General features: G+C 35.7%; 1 protein-coding gene across 2 annotated transcripts in view; it reads right to left on the bottom strand.

Annotated features, from left to right (window-relative positions):
• Nucleotides 1-26,798, bottom strand: part of LOC150100412 (vacuolar protein sorting-associated protein 33B-like) — a 257,234-nt gene that overhangs the window by 56,888 nt on the left and 173,548 nt on the right. Inside the window, exons 19-20 of one of the 2 annotated variants that reach the window (XM_090402342.1) lie at nt 6,873-6,970; nt 6,067-6,760 (exon numbers count right to left, since the gene is read on the bottom strand). In XM_090402342.1, the coding sequence (XP_090258468.1) occupies nt 6,891-6,970 (80 nt within the window). In that variant the 3' untranslated portion in view covers nt 6,067-6,760; nt 6,873-6,890. Of the gene's footprint in view, nt 1-6,066; nt 6,761-6,872; nt 6,971-26,798 lie in introns of those variants that run through there. The other variant, XM_090402344.1, reaches the window with a different exon arrangement.

The following is a 26,798-nucleotide window of genomic DNA, read 5'->3' as shown; positions in this document are numbered from 1 at the left end:
TAATTCTATCCTGACTGTCAGGAACTCCCTTAAGGTGGGATTTAAGCTTATTGTATTGTATGTACATATTTATGATATCTAATAAACCTTGCTTTTGTACCCAACTAAGACTATCTGTGATTTCTGGAATCCGATGCACCGCTTATAAAAATGTACTACGAACCTAGGCGGGAGACTAGAATAAGAATAGATTTTGGCCACATCTGCGAAATTACAAGATATCACTTAAGTACTGTCTTGAGATCTCTTCTTGATTAATAATATTGTTTAATCTAAAAGCGCTAAGTGGTGCAACAAAAAAATAAATTTCTTAGCGTTTTACGAGGGGTTGATCTCACAATCTGATACTCTGGTATTGGCTCGAACTCGAGGCAATTCCTTTGTCCCCCAGAGGTACCACGTGATACCCGAATGAGAGTTTGATCCAAAGACTAAAGAATAGATATATGAGTAGAAAGTAAGACACAACAACAGTGCACAGCATGCATTTTTCCTCATTCGACAAATTTTGCATAACATAAATCAAAACTTCTAGAACATCTATAAGAGGGGTGGCCAACTACGTGTCCTTTTAAAGCCAAAATTATTTCGGTAAGACTAAGAAGAGCTGCAACCTTTGACCGATGAGATTGTATGGAAGCGAGTGTGCACATGAGGAGGTTGTAACGAGCTTGTAAGAACTGCTTTGACTAATTACACACCTAATTTTAATGAGCTCACTCAAAAAACAGATATAAGGAAGGCCTCTACTAGTAAATAAGTAACTAAAAGAAACACACGTATTAAGGACAGTGAAAATTATTTCATTGTAAATATTTCATCCTAAGTATCTTAGGACATCATCAGTACAGCAGTTTAAACAATAATAGGAATAACATACAGTTAGGGTGCATGATTACAATTGAATCTCATTAGACATGCATAACGTGTTACAGAAGTGAAAAAATAAAAAAAATTACACAATTTTGTATGACAATTTCCCATACTTTAGGAATAATAAGAACATCATTACGGTTTAAATTTGGTCTGTGTAGTAGGGCTTCAGAACTTTCTTTATATAAACGTTCAGGTTTATATAAACCAGACAAGAAGAAGTCCATAGGATTCCCATACCTCACGTCAAAGGCATCTCCGTACATTTTTTTAAAATTATGAAGAAATACACTTTTGCCACTACTTACAAACCTATCAACCAAATTTACAACTTGTTACCTTCTCCTAAGGGCAAACTCTCACCTTTGATGTTGCCTTGCATTTATGAGATTCCATGCTCATGCAAATTGTCTTACTTTGGACAGACAGGTAGGTCTGTTCAGAAATGCATCTCGGAACATCAAGACCACATTCGTCTTTTTAAACCGCAGAAATCTGGCCTCTCTCAACATGGAATTGAAAATCCAAACCATAGGATCCATTGGGAAAAGTCTAAACTTTTACATACATCTTTATATAAACATGAACATTTATATAAAGAAAGTTCTGAAGCTACTACACAGACCAAATTTAAACTGCAATGACGTTCTTACTATTCCTAAAGTATGGGAAATTGTCATATAAAATTGTGTAAAATAATGTTTTTTTTTTTTTTTTTTTTTTTTACTTCTGTAACAAGTTATGCACATTTAATGAGATTCTATCGTAATCATGCACCCTAACTGTATGTTATTCCTATTATTGTTTAAACTACTATACTGATGATGTCCTAAGATACTTAGGATGAAATATTTACAATTAAATAATTTTCACTGTGGTTAATACGTGTGTGTTTCTTTTAGTTATGATCTCACCACAGGTTTCGTTATTTAAAAAAAAATAAAATTATTTTAATTGTTCAAAGTAAACTTCATTTAATGTGTTTCAAATTAAACTTTTTTATTGCAGTAATTTTTATTAATTCTGTTTTATTCTCTCTCTCTTTTTTTTATTTTGTTCCTCTTTTTTGTAGACAACAACCCTTTGTTGTCTACTCTTCTCTTTTTGCTTATTTTTTCCTGGTAGATCACGAAGAGCCACATGACGCGTGGATGCGAGCCGCATGCAGCTCGAGAGCCATGTTGTGGCCATCCCTGATCTATAATCTTGATCTCTAAACAATACTTCAGAGGGATTCTGATAGCCATCTTGTTTTTTTCTTTGATGCCAGCAAAATGCAGCTCAGTCCTATTTCTTGTTTAAAAAATCTTTTCCCTCAGTTTTACTTATGACAATATCCAAATGATGAAACTCTTTGTGGGATGATGAAGCTCCAGTCTTTCTTGGCATAAACATATCCAGGCATTACGTTATCTCTGAATGACGATTACTCTATACAAATCATAAATCCATCCAACCATTAGAGATGGGGTTTTCACATTTGGGGTTGTGCCACCTAAAAATCCTCAATCCAATGCAATTAGACTGATTAATAACCTACCTCTCACCAATTCCCTCCATTCATTCTCTCTCAACCACAGACACATTTGGTTTGCTACATTTTCTACAACTATTTTCACAATCCATACTCAACAAAATTGCCACTGGTAATTTCTCCACCATCCTCTAAATCTGTAATACATGTAACAACTATTCAATACCCCTTCACAATTCAACTTCAAACTCACAAAACAAAATTTTTATTCCTCTTCATTTCTTTTGTTGCTGTCCTTTAGACCAGTCTTATCCTTGTCTATTTTGTAAAGAATACAATCTAATGCTGTACTGAAGATTGAGTACAATCTTCAATACAGCATTACTAATTTTTTTTTTTTTTTTAAAATTTCTCCTTGGCTTTTTGTCCATTACTAATGTTCTAAAGGTTTCAACAACCCTTTTACATGTGAGAATACAAGAAGGAAAAAAGTATACATTCTGAAACTAGTAGATCGCTTTTCCTCTATACAATCTTAGTTTCAATGGAAAGCATGTGTCACAACTTATGGCATGCCTATCACCAAGGCAAACAGAACATACAAGATGATTTGTTATCCTGTCTCAAGAACAGATACAAAACAAGATGAATTGTCAACTGATTGGCTTAAAGCTGCTAATCATTCTATTATAAAATCCCAATTTTAAGAATAAAAGAATCTTGCAGTGTAACTGGGATATCTGAAATAAGTGAGTGTGAAAACTAAGAACTAAGATTAAGTTATAGATATACCTAATTTGTCCTTCTTAACTCTGTAATTAATGCTGGAGTACTAGAGGGCTCACTTTTCAGCAGAATAAGGCATGGTCTTTCTGTTCATGAACCAGTTTTATCTTCTGGCACCAAAACATCATTTCAGAGCCTTTTCAGCCTCCAAACTTGGTCTTTTTTTTTTTTTTTTTTTTTTTTTTTTTTTTTTTTTTTTTGTTCTAAACATTGCTTTTCTTCTGCTCAATTCCAAACATTTTAGAAACACCAAATCTTACCAACCTTAGAATACTGTTCTCACATCTGGGACTAAAAATCGTCCTCAGAATGTTTGATTGTAATACAATCAAACAATGATGCCTTAGCATTATTCTATTCTATACCCATAGAGCAGATGTCTATTTTATGGGTATTTCCATGAATGCTGCTCCACTGAACCAGCTACCACCAAAGTGGAGGCACTTTCTTCTATTCATCCTCTTCTTTCATTTCACATACCTCTAACCTCTGAAACAGTCTTCCTATACAATTTTTCCCAATGAGTCATCTCTTCAAGAAACACTTTAACAAATCCATTTCTTCTCACTAATCACTTGTCCACACATACACAGTAGGCATATTCTAGGTCTTGAGACGTTATATTTATTTATTTTGTATGGGGGTTTCCCTCTATACGGAGGCTCTGAGACATCACATGTGTGGGAGTGATATAAAAAAAATAATTCACTGAGTTACTAATATTTTGTTGCATTTCAAACCAGCATTTTCGGAGAATAAAGATAACACTCAATTACAGTGTTGCAGGAAAGATTCAAATTGTAACTGAAAAGGTACTAATTAATGTCCTATCAAGGTGTCCTATGTGTCTTAACACAGTTGTAGTTTGTGCTGTGAAGATGCCAGTTTGCAATGCAGTGACATATTAGTAACTTTATTATTTCTTTTGTTCTTGATGTTCATGATTGGTAGATAACATTCTTGGTTGATATTGAGACTGTGAGTAAGTAATCACATGCTATACGGCTCTTGTTAGTTTTGAATATTGTAACTGATTTTTTCTTTTTTCAATGATATTTTTGTGACAAGGAAAATACATTTTTCTATAATAAATTATACAATGTCCATTCTACATACTACCTTACAACATTTAGTTACTAACCTTATTAGGAAGTATGGTTTCATATAACTTTTGATACTGAGGATTAAGAACATCATGGTAAGGAGAAATAGAACACAAGTTAAAATAAAAAAGAAAAAAAAAAAGAATTCACTGGCTACTGATTTTTTTACCCATTACTCACTCCCACATTAGCGCACAAGTAGATTCAGTACCAAATTCAATAACAATTCAGTAAGAATAAGATAATGTTTTTTTGGAAATAAGAATTAAGTACATGACACACACACATTAAGCATAAATTTATTATACAAGTATTAAAAAATTAGTAAGAGCTATATGATAATTTTTAATAAAAATTTTATATTGCCAATGAAAAAAGAGTTTTATACAGCACATACCTTAACATCAGATGTAATGAAAAATGCAAATTTCATTAAATAAGTATACTTATTTGCATACTAGGTAAATGCATAAAAATTACCAAACATTACAAATTTTGGAATGTACTGGATTCATATGTCATACTGTTAATAAAGGTGCAGAATTCTATACTATTGCGTACCATCCCAAAAAAAGAGCACTGCTTAGAAGCATATAGGTTAGGTTCCAGCTATTTCACAAATTAGTTGATCATTTGTGCAAACAAGGTTTTTCTCTTGAGAGCTTGGATTTTTAATCCCACAACTGAGAAAAATGGACTGCAGAACTCTCGCTGTTTCAGACAGTTATGAATGTGACAGAAGCAGCAGCTGTCTGTCTCTGAAGCTTTAGTACTGTTCGCAGTCTTGAACTCAACTATCAGTGATGACTACTAGGAATGAAGACCAGCTGTCTACCAATTTCAAAAGTTAATTAGGGCTAATAATTTCCATCTACTTTGAAGACAATAAAACATGCAGAGAACATTTAAAAATGTATTTTTTTTTTGTAGATTTCTTTCTCTTCCCTCTTAGTGTAAAATTACTTTTATGCATACTAACAAAAAATGATAACTATACATACATTTTTGTTTACAACAATAACATAGCCAGCCTTAGTGGCTGGCTATGTTATTGGAAAGACTCAATCTTTCCAACCAAAGGGTGGAAAGACTTGATTTTGAATACCATCTAAGATGTGAAGAAACTTTATCAAGGCTTCAACTAAAGGTGAGTTAGCTGGTTTCATACAGAGGTAGTAGGATTTATTCTTCTCTTTGAAATTCTGGCTTTTCACCTCACACAACAGACAATGCAGGTAAGACTACCCATCCTATCATAAGACGTATCAAGTTTCTAAGAAGCCTACCCCCCCCTTTTTTTTTTCCTGCTCTCACCCACGAAAGGTTATTTGCAAACCTATACTACATTGTGTACTATAAGGATTTTAAGTCTTCTATTTTTATTGCTTTTATATATAATTTATATTTAAAAAAAAAAATTACATGGTCTAGAGACCAAACATGGAACTTTTTCAACCACTTCAGGCTTCCAATAAGCAAGGTGGTGGTCTTGCACTGGGCAATAAGATTCATTTCCCACCTAAAAATAATCACAAATATCCATGCTCATGTCAGGATTTGAACTCAGCCTGATGTTTGGAGAGCAGATATGCTAACCACTCAGCCAACCAGGCTGGCAACTTGGCCATGACAGGCCACTGAGCCTAATATGAAAGGGAAAATCGGATGGGAATAAAATCAGGAATGCTTATTAAGATTATTTTATTTTAAAGAAGAACAGATAAATGTTTCACTATCATTTATCTGGCAGCAAATTCATACTTTGTGTGTGTTTTTGCATTACTACAAGTCATGCAAAAACACACACAAAGTATGAATTTCACTGTTTTGTAACCGTTGTTGACATACTGTAAGACTGGATAAGTGACTTCCAAATATGTAAAATGAGACCCCTGGTTCCTGTTCAGACTGCCAAGTTTGCAAACAAATTCAATAAACTTCTTGAAAAGATGAGACAGGAGATCAGTTTTGGTAAAAGGCATCAAAAACGATGACCAATCCATTTCATATTTTCTACAAAAACATGAGCAGCAAGCCCTATCTTTTCATTTGTGGACAATTTTTGTAAACTTTTAGTCTGATGTAAATATGTTTTGTCACAGAAATAACAGATTTTATAGAATGAAATTATTTCTGGTGTGAAATCTTTCATTAGGAGATCATAAAAAACTCTGAAGTGTTTGAATTGATTTATAAGATAATCCTGATGTCGACAACTTGTGTTTTATAGAAGTAATGCATTAGGAATGCTTATTATGGTGTATAAATTATACAATTTATGTATGTTTTTTGTAACTTTTTTTTTCCAGATGCAATTGATAATAATATCAAGTTTCCTAAATAAGAATTATCTACTTGTATTTTATAAACATAACTATATTAAGTTTGGTTTCACAGCTTTGTAGCAGTAAGTGCTGGGAGTGAGATGTCACTTATAGATCTCATGTTTCAATAAAGACTGCTGATCTCACAGTTTTCCAGTGAACTACCAAAATTTAGACCATTTCAACAGCATAATATGATCCTGTGAAAGAGAAGTTTGATAATAATGTTAAGTTTTCTAAATAAGACTTAAGTTTTTTTTTTTTTTTTTTTTGGAAAATTCAATAATTCAGATACATATTTATGATACTTACTCTAATAGTAAATTAAAATCATTGAACATCAGGCATCAGAAGTTTCAACAGAGAATTTCCATTCACTAATGATGTTGTTGCTACTAAGATGGTATAGTCTGAAACAAGAAATATTGCTTTTAGAACTTGCAAGAAATATCCGTTTTTACAACTTGAATGCTAAATTTTTTTTAATGAAAAAGTTTTTGAACTTAAATATTTAAAACAAATTTAGAAATGGTCTATAAATGGAACTACAAAATTTATTTAATATTTTCCCCTTTCTAATACAAATCAACACAAAGTTATTATCTTATCTCATCTTCCTTTTCCCTCTATTACCATGTGGTGTCGAGGGTTTATTAAACATTGGACCTCAAACTGTTCACAGGATAAGGTGGTCAGCCCTATGCCCTGATGTATCCTATGTCCTATAGTGTTGAGTTCTCAAGGCCAGTTTGCCTGTTTAGCAGGATGAAAGACCCCAGGATAAACTGGGGGGAGAAAACCCTAGTCCACACCCAAGACTAGCTAACTTTGCTATGGATGGAGAAGATCCTTCAGCTCCTCACATCACCAACGGGAATCGAATCTAGGACACTCCTTACCCAGGCATATGGTTGCAAAGCGCACAGCCACTAGGCTAACCGCACAGATTATTGTAAAAAAAATTCAGCAATAGATTATTTGATGAATAGTTTATTCTTCTTCTTCTGCAGCTTCTCCCACTTAAGTGGGGTCACTGTTGATAATGAGTCTCCTCCACACCTTCCTGTCTTGGGCTGTCACCACATCCAAGTTCTTCATCCTCAAGTCCTCTTCTACCAGCTCCCTCCATCTCTTCTTTGGCCATCCATGCTTCTGCCTTCCTTGCACATCCATCTGCATGACCCTTCTTCCCACACATTCATCCTCCCTCCTCATCACATGACCAAACCATCTCAACCTTGCCTCCTGTATTTTCGCTCTTAAGTTCATAACTTTCACTGTTCCCCTGACATAGTCATTTCTCAGACGATCCTTTCTGGTCACCGCACATCCACCTAAGCATTCTCATCTCTGCTACTTCCATCCTGCTGATGTTATTTTCCCTCAGGGCTACAGTTTCTATAGCATATGTCATAGCTGGCCTCACTACTGTCCTATAGATTTTGCCTTTCAGATTGATCGGCACCCTCTTATCGCATAACACTCCAGCCATCTCCCTCCAGTTCTTCCAACCCGCTTGTATCCTGCATCCCACTTCCTTCTCAGCTCCTCCATCTTCTTCCACTGTTGAACCTAAGTATCTAAAGTCTCTCACCTTCCTGATGACACTTCCTTCCAGCTCCAGATCTGTCTCCTGTCCGCCACCCACTGTGCAACACATATACTCTGTCTTACTTCTGCTCAGTCTCATACCTCTCTCTTCCAGTACTTTTCTCCATCTTTCCAGTTTAGTTCCCGCTTCTTCTCTTGAATCTGCACACTGCAAGATGTCATCTGCATACAACATTGTCCAAGGAGCATCTTCTCTCACCTGCTCTGTTACCACCTCCATCACAATATTAAACAGAAACGGACTTAATGCTGACCCTTAATGCAAGCCAACTGTTACTTGAAAACTTTCTGTCTGTCCCAGACAGGTCCGAACACTTGTCTTCACATTTCTGTACATTTCCTGCACCAACCTGACATATTTCTCCGGAACCTTCTTCTCCCTCAGACACCTCCAGACTTCTTGCCTTGGCACTTTATTGTATGCTTTCTCCAGATTAATAAATGCTAGATGTAGCTCCATTTGTTTCTCTCGATACTTTTCCATCATCTGCCGTAACCCAAAGATAGCATCTGTTGTTGATCTACCAGGTATGAAGCCAAATTGTTCCTTTGAAATCTCCACCTCCTTCCTCAATCTTCCATCAAGAACCCTTTCTAGGATTTTCATTGTGTGGGATTTCAACTTTATTCCTCTGTAATTTTTACAGTCTTGTGCATCCCCTTTACCCTTGTAGATGGGGACAAGAGTACTCTCCCTCCATTCCTTGGGTATATTTTCCTGTTGACAAACTTTCATGAACAGATCCCACAGCAGGTCAATTCCCTCTTTCCCCAGTGCCTTCCATGCCTCCACTGGAATTCTGTCAGGGCCCACCGATTTTCCATTCCTCATCCTCTTCATGGCCTCCATCACTTCCACTCTACTGATGTTCTGCACCATTCCCTCAGAAGGCTGCCCATCTTCAATGAGTCCTTGCATTTTCCTCATTCAAAAGTCCCTCAAAGTATATTTTCCATCTGTTTCTTATGTCCACATCCCTCCATAATACTCTTCCTTCAGCGTCTTTGATCTGCCTCACATGTAAGATATCCTTTGCTTTATTTTAATAATTTTAAATTAATATTTTAATAGTTTATTAAAATATTAAATTGAATACACAGAGATAATAAATAATGCAAAAGGAAAACAGAAAAATTCTATTTTAAAATGAACTGTGGACTATGAAAATATAACAATGCAACTAAGTAGTATGACATGCCATTCAGTCAGAAAGAACTAAATCAACTTCTATGAAAACATCTGATATGCAAGGTACAGAAATATGCTTAAATTTCTCATCATCAAGTGGAATTATTGCCTAGTTAATAAAGAAAATTTAGATAAAATGTGGTATAATTTGTATACCAATTTACATTTATTCACATATTTGGAATATTCAGGCTAAATAGACATGTGGGGGTGTATGAGAGAGATAACTGTTTAGGATGGGATCATGCCAAAGCATTTAAAACTAGGAAGTGAACATATGTTTCTGATAACTGGGGATGGATGGATGGAAGGAAAGGCACTGCCAACTTTGCAGGACACCAATTTAACAGAAAAAAAAGGGAAGAGGACATACAAAAATCAGCTAGTTGAAATTTCCTTCAAAATCATGTTTTTCATAATTATTAGATATTGAGATTCTAAAAGTTCTGTGTTTATTCATTGCAAATTCTCCCCCCCCCGCTTCATATGCATAAACCAAATGTTTCATTTACACTATTACCAAAATATTTTTAATTACATTCAGGTTTACCTTACTCATTATTTGGACATCATGGGTGCACTGTGTATCTTTTACAGCAACGTTTAACAAGATAAAATGATTTCAAATAATAATATCAGATTTTTTTAAAAAATAAACTGAGGATATTTAGAATACCTTTTTAACACACATCTCTGAATCTTAACAAAAATGTTGTTAGTAATGCAATTATATTTAAAAAAAAAAAACAAAGGAAAAATTTTAAAGCCCAGAAAAAGTGTCACTTTCACACAGTTAGGAATCATTTGCCTATTATATTTCCACACACTTGATCAATGACCTAGTTGGCAAAGTTCCAATCAACAGGCTGCTTGAGCATGGATGTTTGTGATTGTCTTCAGGTGGGAGATGAACTTCACTGCCTGGTGTGAGTCCACCATCCCACTTATTGAAGACCTGAAATAGTTTGGAAAATTTCCATGTTTAGACTCTAGAGAAGAGTTTCTAAATTAGGTAAAAATTAAAAAAAATATATAAAATTCATAAAAATTTGAAAGAATTTTTAACTCGCTCATGGTGCTAAAATACTATAGGTTAAAAATCTTTCATGGGTAGGAGTTACGTTAATAAAAGTAATAAACTTGTAATTTTTTTTAAATGCGAATCCTACCCATGAAAGACATTAGTATCAGTAGTGTGGGTGTGCTAAGGTTAGATAATCTGGAAGTCTTGCATTAGAGATTGAATATGGATCATATTGAATATTCAATATAAATTTCATATTGAATATGAAAATTTTACAAGCCACTTCAGGAATCTAATTAATAAGCAGGATAGTGATCACACAAAGGGAATTACAAACACATCAGAATAGTGATCACTTAATGTTTTATAGGAATACAATTATAACCAGAGCTACAGAAATACAACTTAAATCTACTACCCATAAGAAAATTTTGCTCACCCAAGGTATCAATCAGTCTACTTCATGTCAGTATTTTTATAGGTGATGTTTTAAAAAAATAAATATAAGGACCAAACAAAGTAATACATTCTTTAATTCTCTCTATACATTATATGTAATTGTTCAGAAATATGCTTTCCTTTAATGAGGGTTTAAAATGTATTTTTTTTTTTTTTTTTTTTTTTTTTTTTAAGTTGGGCCCATATACAAGAGGTTGGTTGTTCAACCTATAGTTAGTACTTTAGTACCGTATATGGGTAGCGGGATGGGAGAGGAGGAACTTGTTAACATTCGATTTAAAAACCTGTATATTGTATTCCTTGGGAAATACATCAGGGGAGAAGATTGTTCCACAGTACAGCAGTAGCAGGGATGAAGGAGGAGGAAAAGAAACTTGTTTTGTGGGTTTCAAGGTGTACTGTGAAAGGGTATTGGGAGGTGGCTGTATGTGTTCCAATGGGTTTAGTAGAGAGTGGGGGAATTATTGATGTTGTTTCAGATGAGCATTTTCCATGAAAATATTTGTAGAATATACAAATTGCAGAGACTAAGCATCTATGTGAGAGTGGGGGGGAGTCAGTAAGAGATGGATCATTTATCAGTCTAATTGCTCTCCTCTGTATTGAGTCAAGCATTTTGAGGGAGCCCCACTCCAAATGTGAGAACAGTATTCGATAGCTGGGCGGATTTGCGATTTGTAAAGGGTTAACAGTTGTTTTGAAGTGAAGTAGTGTCTTGAGCGAAATAGAAAGCCTAGTTTTTTGGAAGCTGAGGATGCAATGGTTGTGATGTGTTTATGCCAGGAAAGGCCTGATGTCATGGTAATTATGAGAAGAGAGATTTCATCTTATCTGGGAATTTGAGTGTTATCGAAAATAATACTGGGGGAAAAAGGTTCTTTGTGTGAAATAAGACAGAACTGGGTTTTACTAGCATTGAAGTTGATGAGGTTATCTGAGCCCCATCGGAGAATGTTTTGGAGGTCTGCGTTAAGGGAAGTTGTGGTTGATGTTCTGTGGGTTGAAGTGAGTTGTACAGGGTGAGGTTTATCAAATGTAGGAGGGGAGTGCAATGTGCTGTCATCTGCAAAACTGTGTATTGGATTGGAGGTCAACTGAAGTAGGTCACTGACGTAGAGAAGGAGGAGGGTCGGTGAGAGAACTGAACCTTGTGGGACTCCGGCATTTGTTGGATAGTGGGAGGATAGGGAGCCATCTACCATCACACATAGTGTGCGTCCAGACAGGAAGTTGGCAATCCATCTGTAGAAGTCCTGAGACAGTCCAAATGATGGGAGTTTGCTTAATAAGCCTTTGTGCCAGACCCGGTCAAAGGCTTTAGAGATATCAAGTGCAACTACTTGGGATTCGCTGCAACACAGCACGTTGCAACCTACTTGTTTTTGTTTTGTATAATTTTTTGTTGATAATGAAGGTGAATTTATATAAATTACCCATAAAAAAATAATTTAATAAGACAAATAATAAAATTCAAGAATCCTTTCTTTCATGGTTACATGGTGATCAGAATTCATTATTAAAAATTATGAAAACTAACATGTCAAAGTAAAACTTCAGTTCAATATAAACTGAAACGATCCCTCAAAGCTTTGACTTTCACATTAAGGTCATCATCTGAAGTATTATACAAAGAAACAAGCTACATATTAAAACTACTGACCTGACCTCTGGTGAAAAACTACTATATCAACGCTACAGTCCTGTTATTATTATTATCTATTTGGTTACAAATAATAAATTAAGCTAGAGAGCAACATGTTTTCACATAATTACTCATATAAATTAGAACAAAACAGTATTGGTGCTGGCCAATAAGAGCTGAAATTATTGCTTCGAGTCCAAAGTCAGGGTTTGCTGGAAAACTTGAACTAAGTAGGCTGAATGTGTGCCATCCTAATTCTTGAGATTTTTATGCCACCATTATTGTTAATGTTAGGATGGTTGATCAAAATTTCACAGGCGTCTTTAAATGTGTTCATACCAGGGATTTGTATGATGTAAAGAACAGATACTTTTCCAATCAATTTGGTGCAGTGTTAAGAGTGTGATCTGAGAGACCTGCTTCAACAAAATTGTTAAATTTAACGTGTTCTTACCCCCCCGGACAGGAATTGTACATCCAGTTTCACCAATATAAAGTAGGCTACAGGTGCAATGGATATGATATACTCCATGGTGGTGGTGGTGGGGGGATCCTCATAGTTTGGAGGACTGGGCTAAGGAGAATGGATGTCAATTTAATGTGGAAAAATGTAAGGTTTTGCATTTTGAGTTGAAAAGATTAGTAGCAGTATATCACATTGGTGGAACTGTACTCCAGGAGATTGACGAGGCCAGGGATTTGGGAGTGTTGGTGGATAGGGAGTTGAAGTTTAGGGGAAACATAGCAAAAGTGGCAAAATCAGCTCATTTCTGCCACTTGAGAGAAGCCAGATTTCTGTGGTAATCTGGCCTCTCTCAACACGGAATTGAAAATCCCAGCCATAGGATCCATTGGGAAAAGTCTAAACTTTTACATAGATCTTTATATAAACATGAACGTTTATATAAAGAACGTTCTGAAGCCCTACTACACAGACCAAATTTAAACTGCAAAGGTGTTCTTACTATTCCTAAAGTATGGGAAATTGTCATACAAAATTGTGTAATTATTTTTTTTTTCACTTCTGTAACACATTATGCACGTCTAATGAGATTCTATTGTAATCATACGCCCTAACTGTATGTTATTCCTATTATCGTTTAAACTACTGTACTGATGATGTCCTAAGATACTTAGGATGAAATATTTACAATTAAATAATTTTCACTGTGGTTAATACGTGCGTTTCTTTTAGTTATGAACTCACCACAGTTTTCGTTATTTAAAAAAAAAAAAACAGGTTATTGTTCCTCTGTATTGAGCCTTGATAAGACCCCACCTAGACTACTGTGCCCAGATATGGGCACCAGGGTTTCTTCTCGATAGGGAGGAGGTGGAGAGGATCCAGAGACGAGTGACCAAGATAATAGCAGGACTATGGAATGAACCTTATGAGAACAGGTTGAAGATTTGTGGGCTGCAGAAATTAGTTGATAGGCGGAAAAGGGGTGATATGATTGAGACATTCAAATTACTGAAGGGTTTCTATAAGATTAATCCAGAAGATATGTTCGAGAATAGGACTGGTAGTGGGAGGACTAGGGGCCATCCATGGAAGTTTGGTAAGAGTGTGGTTAGCAAGGGTGTTAGAGCTAGGTTTTTTACTTGGAGAGTGGTAAATGATTGGAATAAGCTGCCAGAGTCTGTGGGTGCCATGACTGAAAATGAGTTCAAGGTGAAGTATGATAGATACTGTGTGAATGTTGAATAGTTCTTGACATGATGTTGGGCCTCCCTCGATGGACTTATCGAGGGAGGCCCAACATCATGTCAAGGACTCCTTGGAGCTGCCCATAATAATAATAATACTTCAGCATTTCTGGTCGAATATCATCTACTCCTGCTGCCTTTCACACATTTCAAGCCTTTGATGGCATTTTCTACTTCAAGTATGGATATGTATTCTTGACTGCATGCCTGTTGAGTGTTTTTTACCACTGTGCTGTCACTGCTTGTTTCATTTAGCAATTTTTTGAAGTAATTACTCCATACTTCAAGGATATATTTTTCTCCTGTTTTCATGTCACCTTTATCATCTCTAACTCCTTTTACAGCAGTCTTTCTTCCATTTCTAAGCTTCTTCAACAACCCCAGAATATCTTACCACCTTCTTGATATTTATTTTCTATGTTCTTGTCAAAGTCCTCCCATGACTTTTGTGTTTAGCTAGTTTTACACAGTGTTTCACTTTTTTACATTTGTCTCTGTATTCTCTAAGAGCAAAAGCTGACTTATATGCCAGGAACTTTTGATATGCTTTCTTCTTTTCCTTCACTGCCTCTTTAACTTCCTGTGTCCACCATGGAGTTCTGATTTTTCTATCCTTGCAGACAACCTCACCACATGCCTCTCTGACTGAATCAATCAGGGTTTTCTTCAAGGCTTGCCACTGAATCTCCAAGGTTTGGTTGCTGTTCTCAAATTCTTTCATTTTTTCTTCAATAATCTTTGTGTATTTTAATCTACAGTTCACATCTGAGAGCTGCTCAACTTTTATTTGCTTTGAAACTTTCTTACATGTTATTCTTTTCAATATGAAATTCAATTTTATCCTGATTAAGACTAAATAGCGATCGCTCCCAATTTCAAATCCTCTGTACACACTGGTGTCCTGCACCAGGGAGAAAACATCACTATCAACAATAACATGGTCAATGAGACTTTTCTTATTCCTTGTCTCTTATCTCCTTGTGAATTTGTGCACATTTTTATGTTGGAACATGGTGTTAGTAATAACCAGTCCATGTCCTGAGCAGAAATCCAACAAGTATTTGCCATTATTATTAGCTTTGCTCTTTTCTCCAAATTTTCCCAAAATATTTTTGTATGTCTGACAATCATTTCCTACTCTGCTATTTAGATCCCAACAAGGTCCTACTTTTCCTTTTTCAACTATGAGTTGCTTTTTATAAAGGATCAAAAAATTCCTCCACTTCTACCTTAGTAGAACCTTCTGTGGGACCATAGGCACAATTAAGTTTCATTGTCCAATTCCCCCATTCTGATGTTTGCCCACATCACTCTACTTGAGACTCCCTGCCATTCAAGAAGATTAGCCTTGTATTTTGTGTTGAATACTATGGCTACTCCTTCCTTTCCCTGATTGTCATTTCCAAAATATAATATTTTGTATTTATTGCTCAGAAAGATCTCACCAGTTTTGTCTTTTTTGTTTCAGTCACCCGTATTATGTCGATCTGGTACTTATCTAATTCCTCAGCTAGCTCAATTTCTTTGCCATTCATGAGCTATGAAAATAAGCTTTGGACAATACTATGTTACAATTCACACCAACGTAAGGAATAAGGCGTTGCAAGAATAAAATGTATAGATGCACTACAGTATTTAATTAAATTGTGCCAATTTTCATTTTTGCATTTATAATTACATATTTCTTTTTTAAACAAAATTATATTGAGAGAAAAGCACAATTAATTGTCTTTAATTAATAAATTGTCTATTGCATATGTTGTGTATACTGTATATGCATGTTAAGTTAATATTTAACTAAATGAATGCATTGATTTGATGATGAAATTTATTTATTAGAGACTATAACTGAAATTTAATTAAAATATATTCATAATATGGAACACTTTTTGTTTTGCTTAAAGTGTGTGTTGCTTTATGCATTATCGTTAGATAATGGCAGCTCATTTTCCCCACTTCATGACTGAAACAAAAATCAGAAGTATGACAAGTAATGGTGAATGCAAAGAGCGAGAACACTGTATAATACTGTTATGAGAGAAATGAGGATTTTTGGAATGACGACCGCAGCATTCCAAAGACCTGCCACAATCTTTGTCACTTGTCTCTAGTTCCTCTTCACTTCTTTATTCCCTCAGAATCTGGGACTCCAGATGTGTGCAGTAATCCGGATTTGGCCTTATTAAATCCTTATATAGGCGAACATGCACAATCATATTTCTTAGACTTTTATGATTGTGATCTCTAGTAAAATATAAATTTCATGATATGCTATACACCAGTTTCATTAAAATACGTCAACATGTTTCTCTGACAGTGTAGCTAGTTTCATTAGGAAACAAACATTTTTAAAAAAGGTACAAACAGATATTTAGCATATACACTTAGAAAAAATTTTGAAACTGTTCTAACAGTTCAGCTGATTATTATTATTACACCCTCCATGGAGTTGGCAGACTCATTCAACTTAGAACATATTTATCATATAGAATTTTAAAATCCTTAACACTCCTTGCATTAACAACACATTCTGGTAATGCATTCCATTCACTGACAATTCTCCATGTAAAAAATCTACTCCTCACATGCCTCTTCACCACACTTTTAAATAACTTCCAGGGATGATCACTGGTTCTTTTCCTCTCACCTTCTACTCTTTTATATAATCTCCTCTGGATTAATCAGTTCATCCCTCATCCCCTGGCCATCTCTTCAGAAATTCCATCACCATCCCCTACGTCCGTGGCACACAGCAAAAATTGCCAGGTTCTCAAAAAAGTGTAACCTCTACAGCTCTTAAGCCCCACTGTAAACTTGCTAACTTTATCCGTTCAATCAAAGATCAGTTCCCTCCCATGTCAGTGTCTGGAGTATATAAAGTACCCGGTTCCTGCAAGCTGGCTTACTTCAGACAGACAGGTAGATCAGCAACAATTCGTTTAGCAAATCATACATCTGCAGTCACGACTATGGTCAATCTGGCCTTGCAGACCATGCTTTGGATACAACTCACAGGATCTCCTGGAGAAAAACCATGCTCCACCACAGTAAATTCAAAAAAGAAAAACCATTTTTAGAATTTGCAGCGCACTCAGAATCAACCGAATTTAAATAAAAACAGTTGCATAAAACTTCCCAAAATTTGGGAAACATTATCAAAGATCCCACTTTACATCTTAGACTGCCTACAAACATCGATAAAGGGCACACCACCTAGATAGGACTTTAGAGTCACTCACATGTTTCACTTAGTATTGCGTTGTATTTGAGTGTGTGTCACAAGTTATTTGTAAGTCCTGAAGATGTCTCAGTAACTGAGACGAAATATTGGAAGCATTAAAAATTAGTTTTTAATCCTTTCTTAGTGTTGTAAATATTCCATTAAACTTCCAACACGATGTCCTCTCAGCACTTAAGCCTCAACACACAAAGACTTTCATTAAATAACCAGGTCAAGGGCATAGTCAACTGTGGTGAACATTCCTCAAGAATATGTGGTGATATATCATCCATTCACACAGTCTTATTAAGATCTAACCCAGGGGTTGCCAGTCATTTGCCCGTCGACCCCTTCAAGCGTTTGACTTTTTATCGACCCCCTATATTTTACTATTACGTAATTATAATAGGACAAGCAAAAAAAGACGTTTATGTGAGTTTTTAGATTGTTTATTTTATAGTTACAGTGTTTATTGTATGTATAATATAGTATATATTATTATATTACTATTACTACTACTATTACTATCACTAGTAATATCACTGGTATTACTAGTGATATTAATAAACTACTGGAATTAATGTCCGCTCGGTTAGCCTAGTGGCTTTGTGCTTCGCAACCATATGCCTGGGGAAGGAGTGTCCTAGGTTCGATTCCCGTCGGAGACGTGAGGAGCTGAAGGATCTTCCTCAGCCATAGCCAAGTTAGCCGGTCTTGGGTGCAGGCAGTAGGGTTTTTTCCGCCAGTTTATCTGGTGTTTTTCATCCCGGAAGCAGGCAAACCAGCCCCGTGAACACACAGGGATACAGTCAAGAATACGTTGAGGCATAGGAGTGACCATTTTATCCTCGTATTTCGGTTACGAAATCAAACATGTTTGGAAGGTTGTGGGCCTTAAAGGCCTGTTAAAGCCATTGGGATAGATAGACTGGTATTAATATCACTGGTATTACAACCAGCGCTGCTCAACTCTTCAACATAGAGAAGTTTAGTTCGTGAATGAATAACGATTGAATTATAATATGTATGTTTTTAGAATTTTATGAATTTTAGAACATTAACGCTCACTTGTATGTCGATGCGTAAAAATGAGACTGGGATCGAATACTTGTAAGTATCAGTAAATAAGAACCACGCACGTGTTGCAATCTTGCTCCCACTGCGACGGCCGGTAGGAACCACCAACATCTGTTTATTGGTAAATATCATTTTGGCCTACTTGATTGGCCTCAGTAACTATTTTCATGACCTTACTCCATCTTACAGGTCCTATTCACGGACCTGTAAGATGGAGGTACTGATCCCACGATTCACTCTTAATTGCGTTGTCATTACCTCCATGTCTTTTGTCATGGAGGTAATCCAAGGTTAACCGAATTAAATGTTACCCATACAATGATGTTTTATATTTTTCTGTCGACCCCCAATCAATCCCTGAGCCTGAATCAACCCCTAACAATGTCATATCGACCCCTTTGGCGACCACTGATCTAACCCAACCAACATCTGATACACCTATGCTTTTTTCACTTCCAATTCCTCTAAATACTTGACTCTCCTCTATATATTGCATGGCATCATTTACACCAGTATGATATACGCTGATAAAGTGCTTGTTCAATAATTCCACCAGTGTTAATCTGCCATAATTATTCTTTCTCTTGCTTGCCATAGCAGAAAAATTCCCTTGAGTTAACCTTGGCCTGACCAGCCAATCCCCTCTAATACTGTACCCTTTCTTTCTTTACAATGATTGTAACCTTTCTAGCATGTATCTTCATGGATGTGATCACTACCAACTGTCTTGTACCTCCTCCATAACATTTTCTTTTCCAAAACAGCTTGCTTGATTTCACTCCTATTCTATTTACCTGCTTAAACCTTGGTATGCAGTTATTATACACTGCTTTTGTCAAATACTGCCTTGTGAGTTTTCATGCATTGTCAACATCTTTTCTTCTCAGCTCATCTGCAGTGTACTGATGCAACATGACTACAGAAATTCCTATAATCACCTGCTTTATACTTCCACATGCATCCATTTTTGACAGTAACCTTTTCTTATTTCATCACTTCCCAGACAAGTACCTCATGATCACTCTCACCAACCGGCAGCAGTGTCAACACCTGATTAACAGCTGCATCTTGTTAAGTTATCACCAAATACAAAACATTAAAGCCTCTAGTTGCTTCAATCACATGCTGTTTAAGATACTTATCTCTCAGAAATTCCACAAACTCGCTCTTCTTGTTCCCATGCACTATCTCCTCCTTCCATTCTATATTCCTGTAATTAAAGTCTCTCATCAAGACACCTTCTTTTTACATGCCCAACTAATTTACCTAAACATTTCACAATTGGTATTCTCTGCATTCCCCTGGCCTATAACAGCATCCTATCAGATATATAACCTGTTTATTTCAACTTCACACCACAGATTCAAAATCTGTGCATACACCATGAACATCCGCACTTTGCAGACACAATTCCTCTGCAATCATTAACAGCACACCCCTCCTCCTCTTTTCACATTTCTATCCTTCAGGAAAATTATATATCCTAATTCTATTGCTGACATTACATCCTCCTCAGACAACCCAGTTTCACTTATTCCAATTATCTTTGGGCATACCAACTCAATCAAAATAAACTCAGCTCTCTTGTTTCAAATACTCCTTACATTTGTGTACAAACATAACAATCCCTGTGTATTTGAGGCCATTCTACCAGCACTAACATTCTCTATTCTAGCTGCTATACCACATCTCTCTCTTTTCGGTCTGACCACTCTCGTTTCTCTGATCCTGACTCTGATTTCCATTCCCACCTGTTTCATCCTCACCTTTATGCAGTCCATCATCTTGTGCTGCTGTAACCACATCTTCAACCTCATATCCATCTTCCTCCTGTCCAGGTGCAAATTCTCCAGGCTTGCTGCACAAGCTCATGCCTTTACAAGTGTGTGTGATGTTTAAGTGAACTGCTTTGTGGAGGACTGTGTATGTAAACTGCTGCATTTATTAGTTTTCTGTTAATTTTGAGGTGCTAAGATTGATACTGGACAGTCATTAGAAGTGTGTGTGTTATTGACAGTTTATTTATTAAGAAATCCCTTTTCCCAGAGGAGTGTTCAGGAGAAAAGTGATATTGTAAAGAATGGCAGGCCATGCCCGTCACTGCCAGATTTAAAAACTCGCTCAAGGAAAGAAAAAAAAAACAGAGAATATGTTTGCTCATTCAGTGAGGGTCAGTTCAAGAACACCCACTGGTCAGCGGGATTGAAGAAATTGAATAAGCTGTTTTGTTGGCCTTGTCTTCTGTTTTCTGGTAATAACGAGGTGTGGTTTTAGCAACTTAAACACTTTGACATTGTCTATTACCAGGCACAAAAAATCTGCTAACCATATTAAATGTTTTCTTCAATTAAACAGCTTCAGAAGAACAAGAATTGATCACCAGCTTGAACAGAAATGTATCAGTGATGTACTGTATAATGAAAAGGTAAAAAAATCGCGAAATTCTGAAATGCTTAATAGATGTTGTCCATTACTTATCAAAGCAAGAGCTACCATTTCGTGGTCATAACGAGTCCCTGATGTCTGCAAACAGAGCAAATTATGTACAATGTCTTGATCTAATAACTCAGTATCTTTTGGCAACTCATTTGAAGGAGTCCTCTATTTTTAGAGGTACATCTTCAGCCATTCAGAACGACTTGATTGCTGCAATTAACTCAGTAGTTATGGAGGGTAATAAAGAAAGAGATCGAGCAAACAGACTTTGTGGCGTTAATTATGGACAAAACTTCTGACATCATAAACAAGTCTCAGCTTTCGACTGTTCTTCGTTACATTAATGGTAACAACAAAGTTCACGAAAGATTTCTGGGTTTCACTGATGTGAGTCGAGATCGCTCTACTGCAGCACTTTTCAAACACATAATTGCAGTTCTGAAGGAGTACAAGTGTGAGAAAAAACTCATGGCACAGATATATGATGGTGCTGCTGTCTTAGCCGATCAAGTGAGTGATTTAAACAAACGGATCCAAGAACAGTATCCATGCACGACTTTCATGCATTCTTACAGCCATTTGCTGAATTTAACACTACAGCAATCTGCTTTCAACATCAAAGAGTGTACAGAGTTCTTTCAAACTATGTTGGGTCTTACGCTTTCTTCTCAAAGTCTACAAAGAGGACAGCTGACCTTAAGAACTTTCTTGAAAGGAAATTGCTCACTGCAGCACCAACAAGATGGAACTTCACTTCACGTATTGTGAACACTGTGAAAGAGAATAATGGTATGATAGAGGCATTCTTTCAACACATTTTGGATGCTCCAGATGACTAGGACAGTGACAGTTTTGAAAGCGCAAGGTTTTTTTTTTTTTTTTTTTTAACTTTCTTACATAAGTTTAACACTCAATTTCTACCGGTAGTATTTTCAAAGATTTTCTCATTTTCTGACATTGTCTTTAAATATTGACCTGAATATTTAAATATAGAGAATTCAATTGAATTCTCTTTAAATATTCAGACTATGAGAGAGGAAGGTTACACGAGTATTTATGACAATGTTACACGTGATATTGTTTGTGAAGGGAAACCAAGTCATCAGAGACGTTATATGTGTGATGATTCAGAAGAGTTAAGATTTAAGTATCTTTTCAATGAAATCCTGGACAACATCATGTTACAAATTTGAGAACGCTTCAAATCTATCGCAAATTTTCAGTTCTTTTTTCTCCTTAATTGTTAAACTACAGAAATAAACTCCCTGATAGTGATATAACATATCTGCAAAAAATCTATGGATCATTATTCAATATAGTTCACTTAAAACTGAACTAAGTGTAATGTACGCATCGTCTGAATTCAAAGACAGAAGCATTTCAGACTTAATGAATTTCATGCATACCAATAGAGTGTACTTGGGTATGCCTGAGTTTTTCAAACTCATAAAGTTGGTAGTAAGTATTCCTGCTATGACATCCTCCGTGGAACGCTCATTTTCAGCGCTAAGGTGCATTAATATATACTGCAGGTCAACCCAAGGACAAGAAAGACCGTCATCGTTAGCTCTTATCTATCGAGAAAATGTTGCTTGGGAAAATTAAGTTACAACCAACTTTTTATGACGATGTTATTGACCAGTTCATAAAGAAGAACCATAAGGTAGAATTTGTATTCAAGGAGGTCAGCTAAATTGAAAAAGATAGAATATCATTTGTAAAATAAATGTATATAAATTTCTAAATATATAGTTTTAAATGGTCAGTAATTCATTATTCTGCTAATCAGACTTCAATCACACCTCTCACTCCCTGAATGATAACATTCAGGGAGTGAGTCTAGGATATAGTCCTGATTAACTTCTTGACTCTGTGCCTTCTCAGAAAGCAACTGACTTTCTAAATGCCCAACAGCAAACCCATTCAAATGTAATCCATCAGCTTTAAACCAATTGCTTAAAATCTTGCTTATACCATTGATATAAGCAAGAACTTGCTGATTTAATTGGTGGAATGAGATAAAAAAGAGAAAAATTGGAACAAGCTCAAACTCAATAAAATTGAAGTTAGGTACAGTCAACATAAGAAGCATTAACCCCTTAACGCACCAATTAAAAACCAGAAAGCAGTCCTTTTCCCGCCAATTTTTTGGATGAGGGTGATTTGCAGATGAATATAATAAAATGGTGTATATAATAATGGATTTTTTGTCCAATAACGACTGTATTCTGGTTTTCAGCAAGCAATAGTGGACAAAAAATGTGCAAATGCAAACGAAATAGCTGATACACGGCATTGGCAACTTTTCTCGGCTGAAAGGAAATAGGCACAAAATTGTCTAGCATGTATATTTGGTTGTATTTATATGTGAAACCAAAATTCACGGTCACACGTATTAACTCGGGTGCGTGGAAAAAATTCAGTTTCTCAGACCCAAGTTAAGTCGGTTGAGTGCGCTAAGGGGTTAATGGAAAGTGGAGCAGGCAAATGAATTGCAGAAATACTGTGTTAAAAAAAAAAATTGGTGTTAATGAGACAAATTAAAATTTTAAATAAAAAAACAATGAGATGTTACATGCAGTCATGTAACATCTCATTGTGTTTAAAAGTGGTTCAAAGGATGAACCACTTTTAAACCAACTAATACAGCTAGCTACTTCATCTGCTCTCCTAAAGATCAGCTTCATCCTCTTGAATATACTTGAGTGTATAAAGTTCCTTGTGCCTGTAGTTTGGCCCACTATGAGACTGAGAGATCAGTTAACAGGAGTCTTGAAGAACACAAAAATTACATCCACAATCATCTTTATGACAAGTTGAGAATAGCAGACTATACTCCTTCACACAGGATTAAATGGAAAAACACACTAGTTTTACACAGAAGTTGCTATAGGTCTGAAAGACTAGTTTTAGAATCAACATCTAATATGAAGCACTCCCCCAACCTCAACAAGTATGGTTGCATTAATTTGCCAAAGACCTAAGAGAGAGAGAGAGAGAGAGAAAAAAGAGTCATAAACACAGATAGCCTGACTTTCCTAAATAAACTTACAAGGGCTCTCTGGTCCATACAGAGCACCTTGTTAGAACATTAGTTCTGTGTCAGTTACAAATTAAATTGTTTCTTAATGTTTGAGTGTAGTGCTTGTATGCTTTGAATTGTTTCTAATGTGAGTCTACACTCACTGGTCTGATGATGGGAAGAAAACCAGCAATATTAATAAATTCAATAAATTATTTTTTCATCTCTTGATGTTATTTGCACTGTAAAGCACTAATATGAATAATTAACAATGACTAAGCCTTTCTATATGCATTCTATTATCTATTTCCATAATCAATTTCCACCAAAACTTCCCAAATGGCTGAATAGTTTGCTAGTTCTATAGATTCTACATTTTGAATACAGCTGATGTTTTCTATATTCTTGCCCATTTTTATAGAGTTTGTCTTTTTACAGTTGATTTTTATGCCAGATTTGTTATAGGTGTTATTCAGTTTAAGGAATCCTGAAGACTGGTACAGGATTTATTTAAGAGTACCACATTATCAGCATAAAGGGCTATCTTCTGTTTTGAAAGCAAGCATGTATTGTCTTACGTACCTGATTTTACATCAAACCATCTTCTTGTACTTCCTTCAGTTCTAACTACTGACATTCAATTTACATTTAAGCACATGCTGCTCTGTATAATATCCCATTAACACCATAGAACAGCCTTTTCCAGAACTATACAACTTAAATAATCCTTATATTCCCAACTATTTGTTTTACAGTGAAAATCTGATTCTAACAAGCATTTGGCTTGAACCCAGTTTCTTTTGCATAATTTTTCTTAGTCACTTTTCAAGTATCTTAGTAGGGAAATTCCTCTGTAATTTTCACATTGTTTTGTTTCCCTTTTTATAGATGGTTACCATGAGAGCTCTACTCCAGTCATCTGGAATTCAACCTTTTGACCATCATCATCATAACCAAAAAATTCCTGACATGTACCCTCAAGATGGTGTACAGGATATCATGATAGTACTACAAGAAAAAATTACATCATGATGAACTTGCTATTAACAATTTTCCTCCGAATTAATCTCTTATCTCTCAATACAGGCAGTCCCTGGATTATGGACAACCTGACTTACGGTGTTCCGTACTTACGAACAGGCTCAAGGCTCTCCATAAGGATAATTAATAATTAAATCAATAATTCGGGAACTAGTTTCTTTCGTGCATGTAAACAAACCTGCACTTTGCCACATTATTAAAGCAGATCTTCCCATTATTTGGAAGTCAGATTTAAGTTCCTGGGTCACATTTGCCATGTTTGAAGATTGGTTCTTGAACTGTCTTGTTCCTGCTGTGGAACGTTATTGTTCGTCAAAGAAAATTCCCTTTAAAATTCTGCTTGTGCTGAACAATGCTCCTGGACATCCAACATCTTTAGATGACCTTCATCCTAACGTAAGGGGGGTATTTTTACCACCCAATACTACATCGTTATTACAGTAAATGAATCAGGGAGTCATTTCTGCATTTAAGGTCTCTAGGTCCATCTTCTCTAGCACCATCTCCATTATCATGCCCCTTCCAGTAAGCAAGACATTGATGCAACCTTTAATATCCTTTTATGAAATTTCTCTTGTCTCCCACCTAAACTTTTTGTATGATGTTTTTAGATTCTGTTTGTTTGAATTAAAAGAAAGAGCACAATAGTTTCTGTAACATTATTATAGTACAGGAATGATATTATTATCATAGCATTACACTGTATTATTATTGTCACAAATGAGCCATTACAGTGTTGTTATACTATATACTATTATTACATATGAGCTGTTCATCAGGGATCCAAGTTACATACAAATCCGACTTAAAGACATTCTCAGGAACGTATTTTATTCATAAACCGGGGACTGCCTGTACTTCAATATTATCAGATCTTATATTTCTGTCTTGTAAGGCACTTTTTGCTGTATCAATCCACATACATCTTGGTCTTCCTCGGGGTTTTTTACCAGCCATCCTTGCTTTGCTAACCTTTCCTCTCCTGTTCTGTTTAAGTGACCATACTACTTGAGACTAGCTCCGCTAAAACAACCTTGAAAGCTGACAATATAAAGTCCTAATATCCACATTTTTAATATGATACTGATATTGATGTCATCTACTGACTCCCCTAATCTATCTCAGAACTCTCATATCTGTGGTCTCTATCTTTTCTAGCCCAGCTTTCAGATCAATAAGTTAAAATTGATTTAAACAATGTCTTGTATACAGCTAGTTTTGTGTTTTGACTAATTTCTCTCTTATTCCATATAAATTTATTCAACTGACTTCCTACCATACCAGCTTTACTAATTCTGTCTATTTCCATATTTAATTTGCCATCCTCACCAAAAAAAAAAAAAAAAAAATTGCCTTAAATAGCTGAAATATTTCAGTTATTCTATAGGCTCTCCATTCAAAATGCAGTTAATGTTTTCAACGATTCTGCCTATTTTCATTATTTTTGTCATTTTATTGCTGATTTCCATACCAAATTTATTACAACAGTCATTCAATTTACTCAGGGAATCCTTCAGACTCGTACCAGATTTATATAAAAATAATAATAAAAACAATCAGTTAATGCCTTTTATTCTCTTACAGGTAGTAGGCAAGGCCTTTTAACCCTATCTGGCTACTGGAGACTGAATAGGCAGTTAAATCTCCACAATCTCCACCAGTAGCCAATCAGAGATATCTGGCCAATGGCTATCACTAATTATAAGCATCAACCAATGAAGAGACAGGCAAACAAACGCTGCCATCTAGATTGGCAATCATAATTTCTCCACAGAGAGTGGAGGAATGATTATTGCCAATTCACTGG

This window comes from Typopeltis vanoorti, chromosome 13, assembly GCF_054136105.1.
Source record: "Typopeltis vanoorti isolate ZY-2024b chromosome 13, IOZ_Tvanoo_1.0, whole genome shotgun sequence".
NCBI lineage: Eukaryota > Metazoa > Arthropoda > Arachnida > Uropygi > Thelyphonidae > Typopeltis > Typopeltis vanoorti.
Note: the sequence above shows the minus strand (reverse complement) of the source record. Positions and strands in the feature narration are given on the sequence as shown.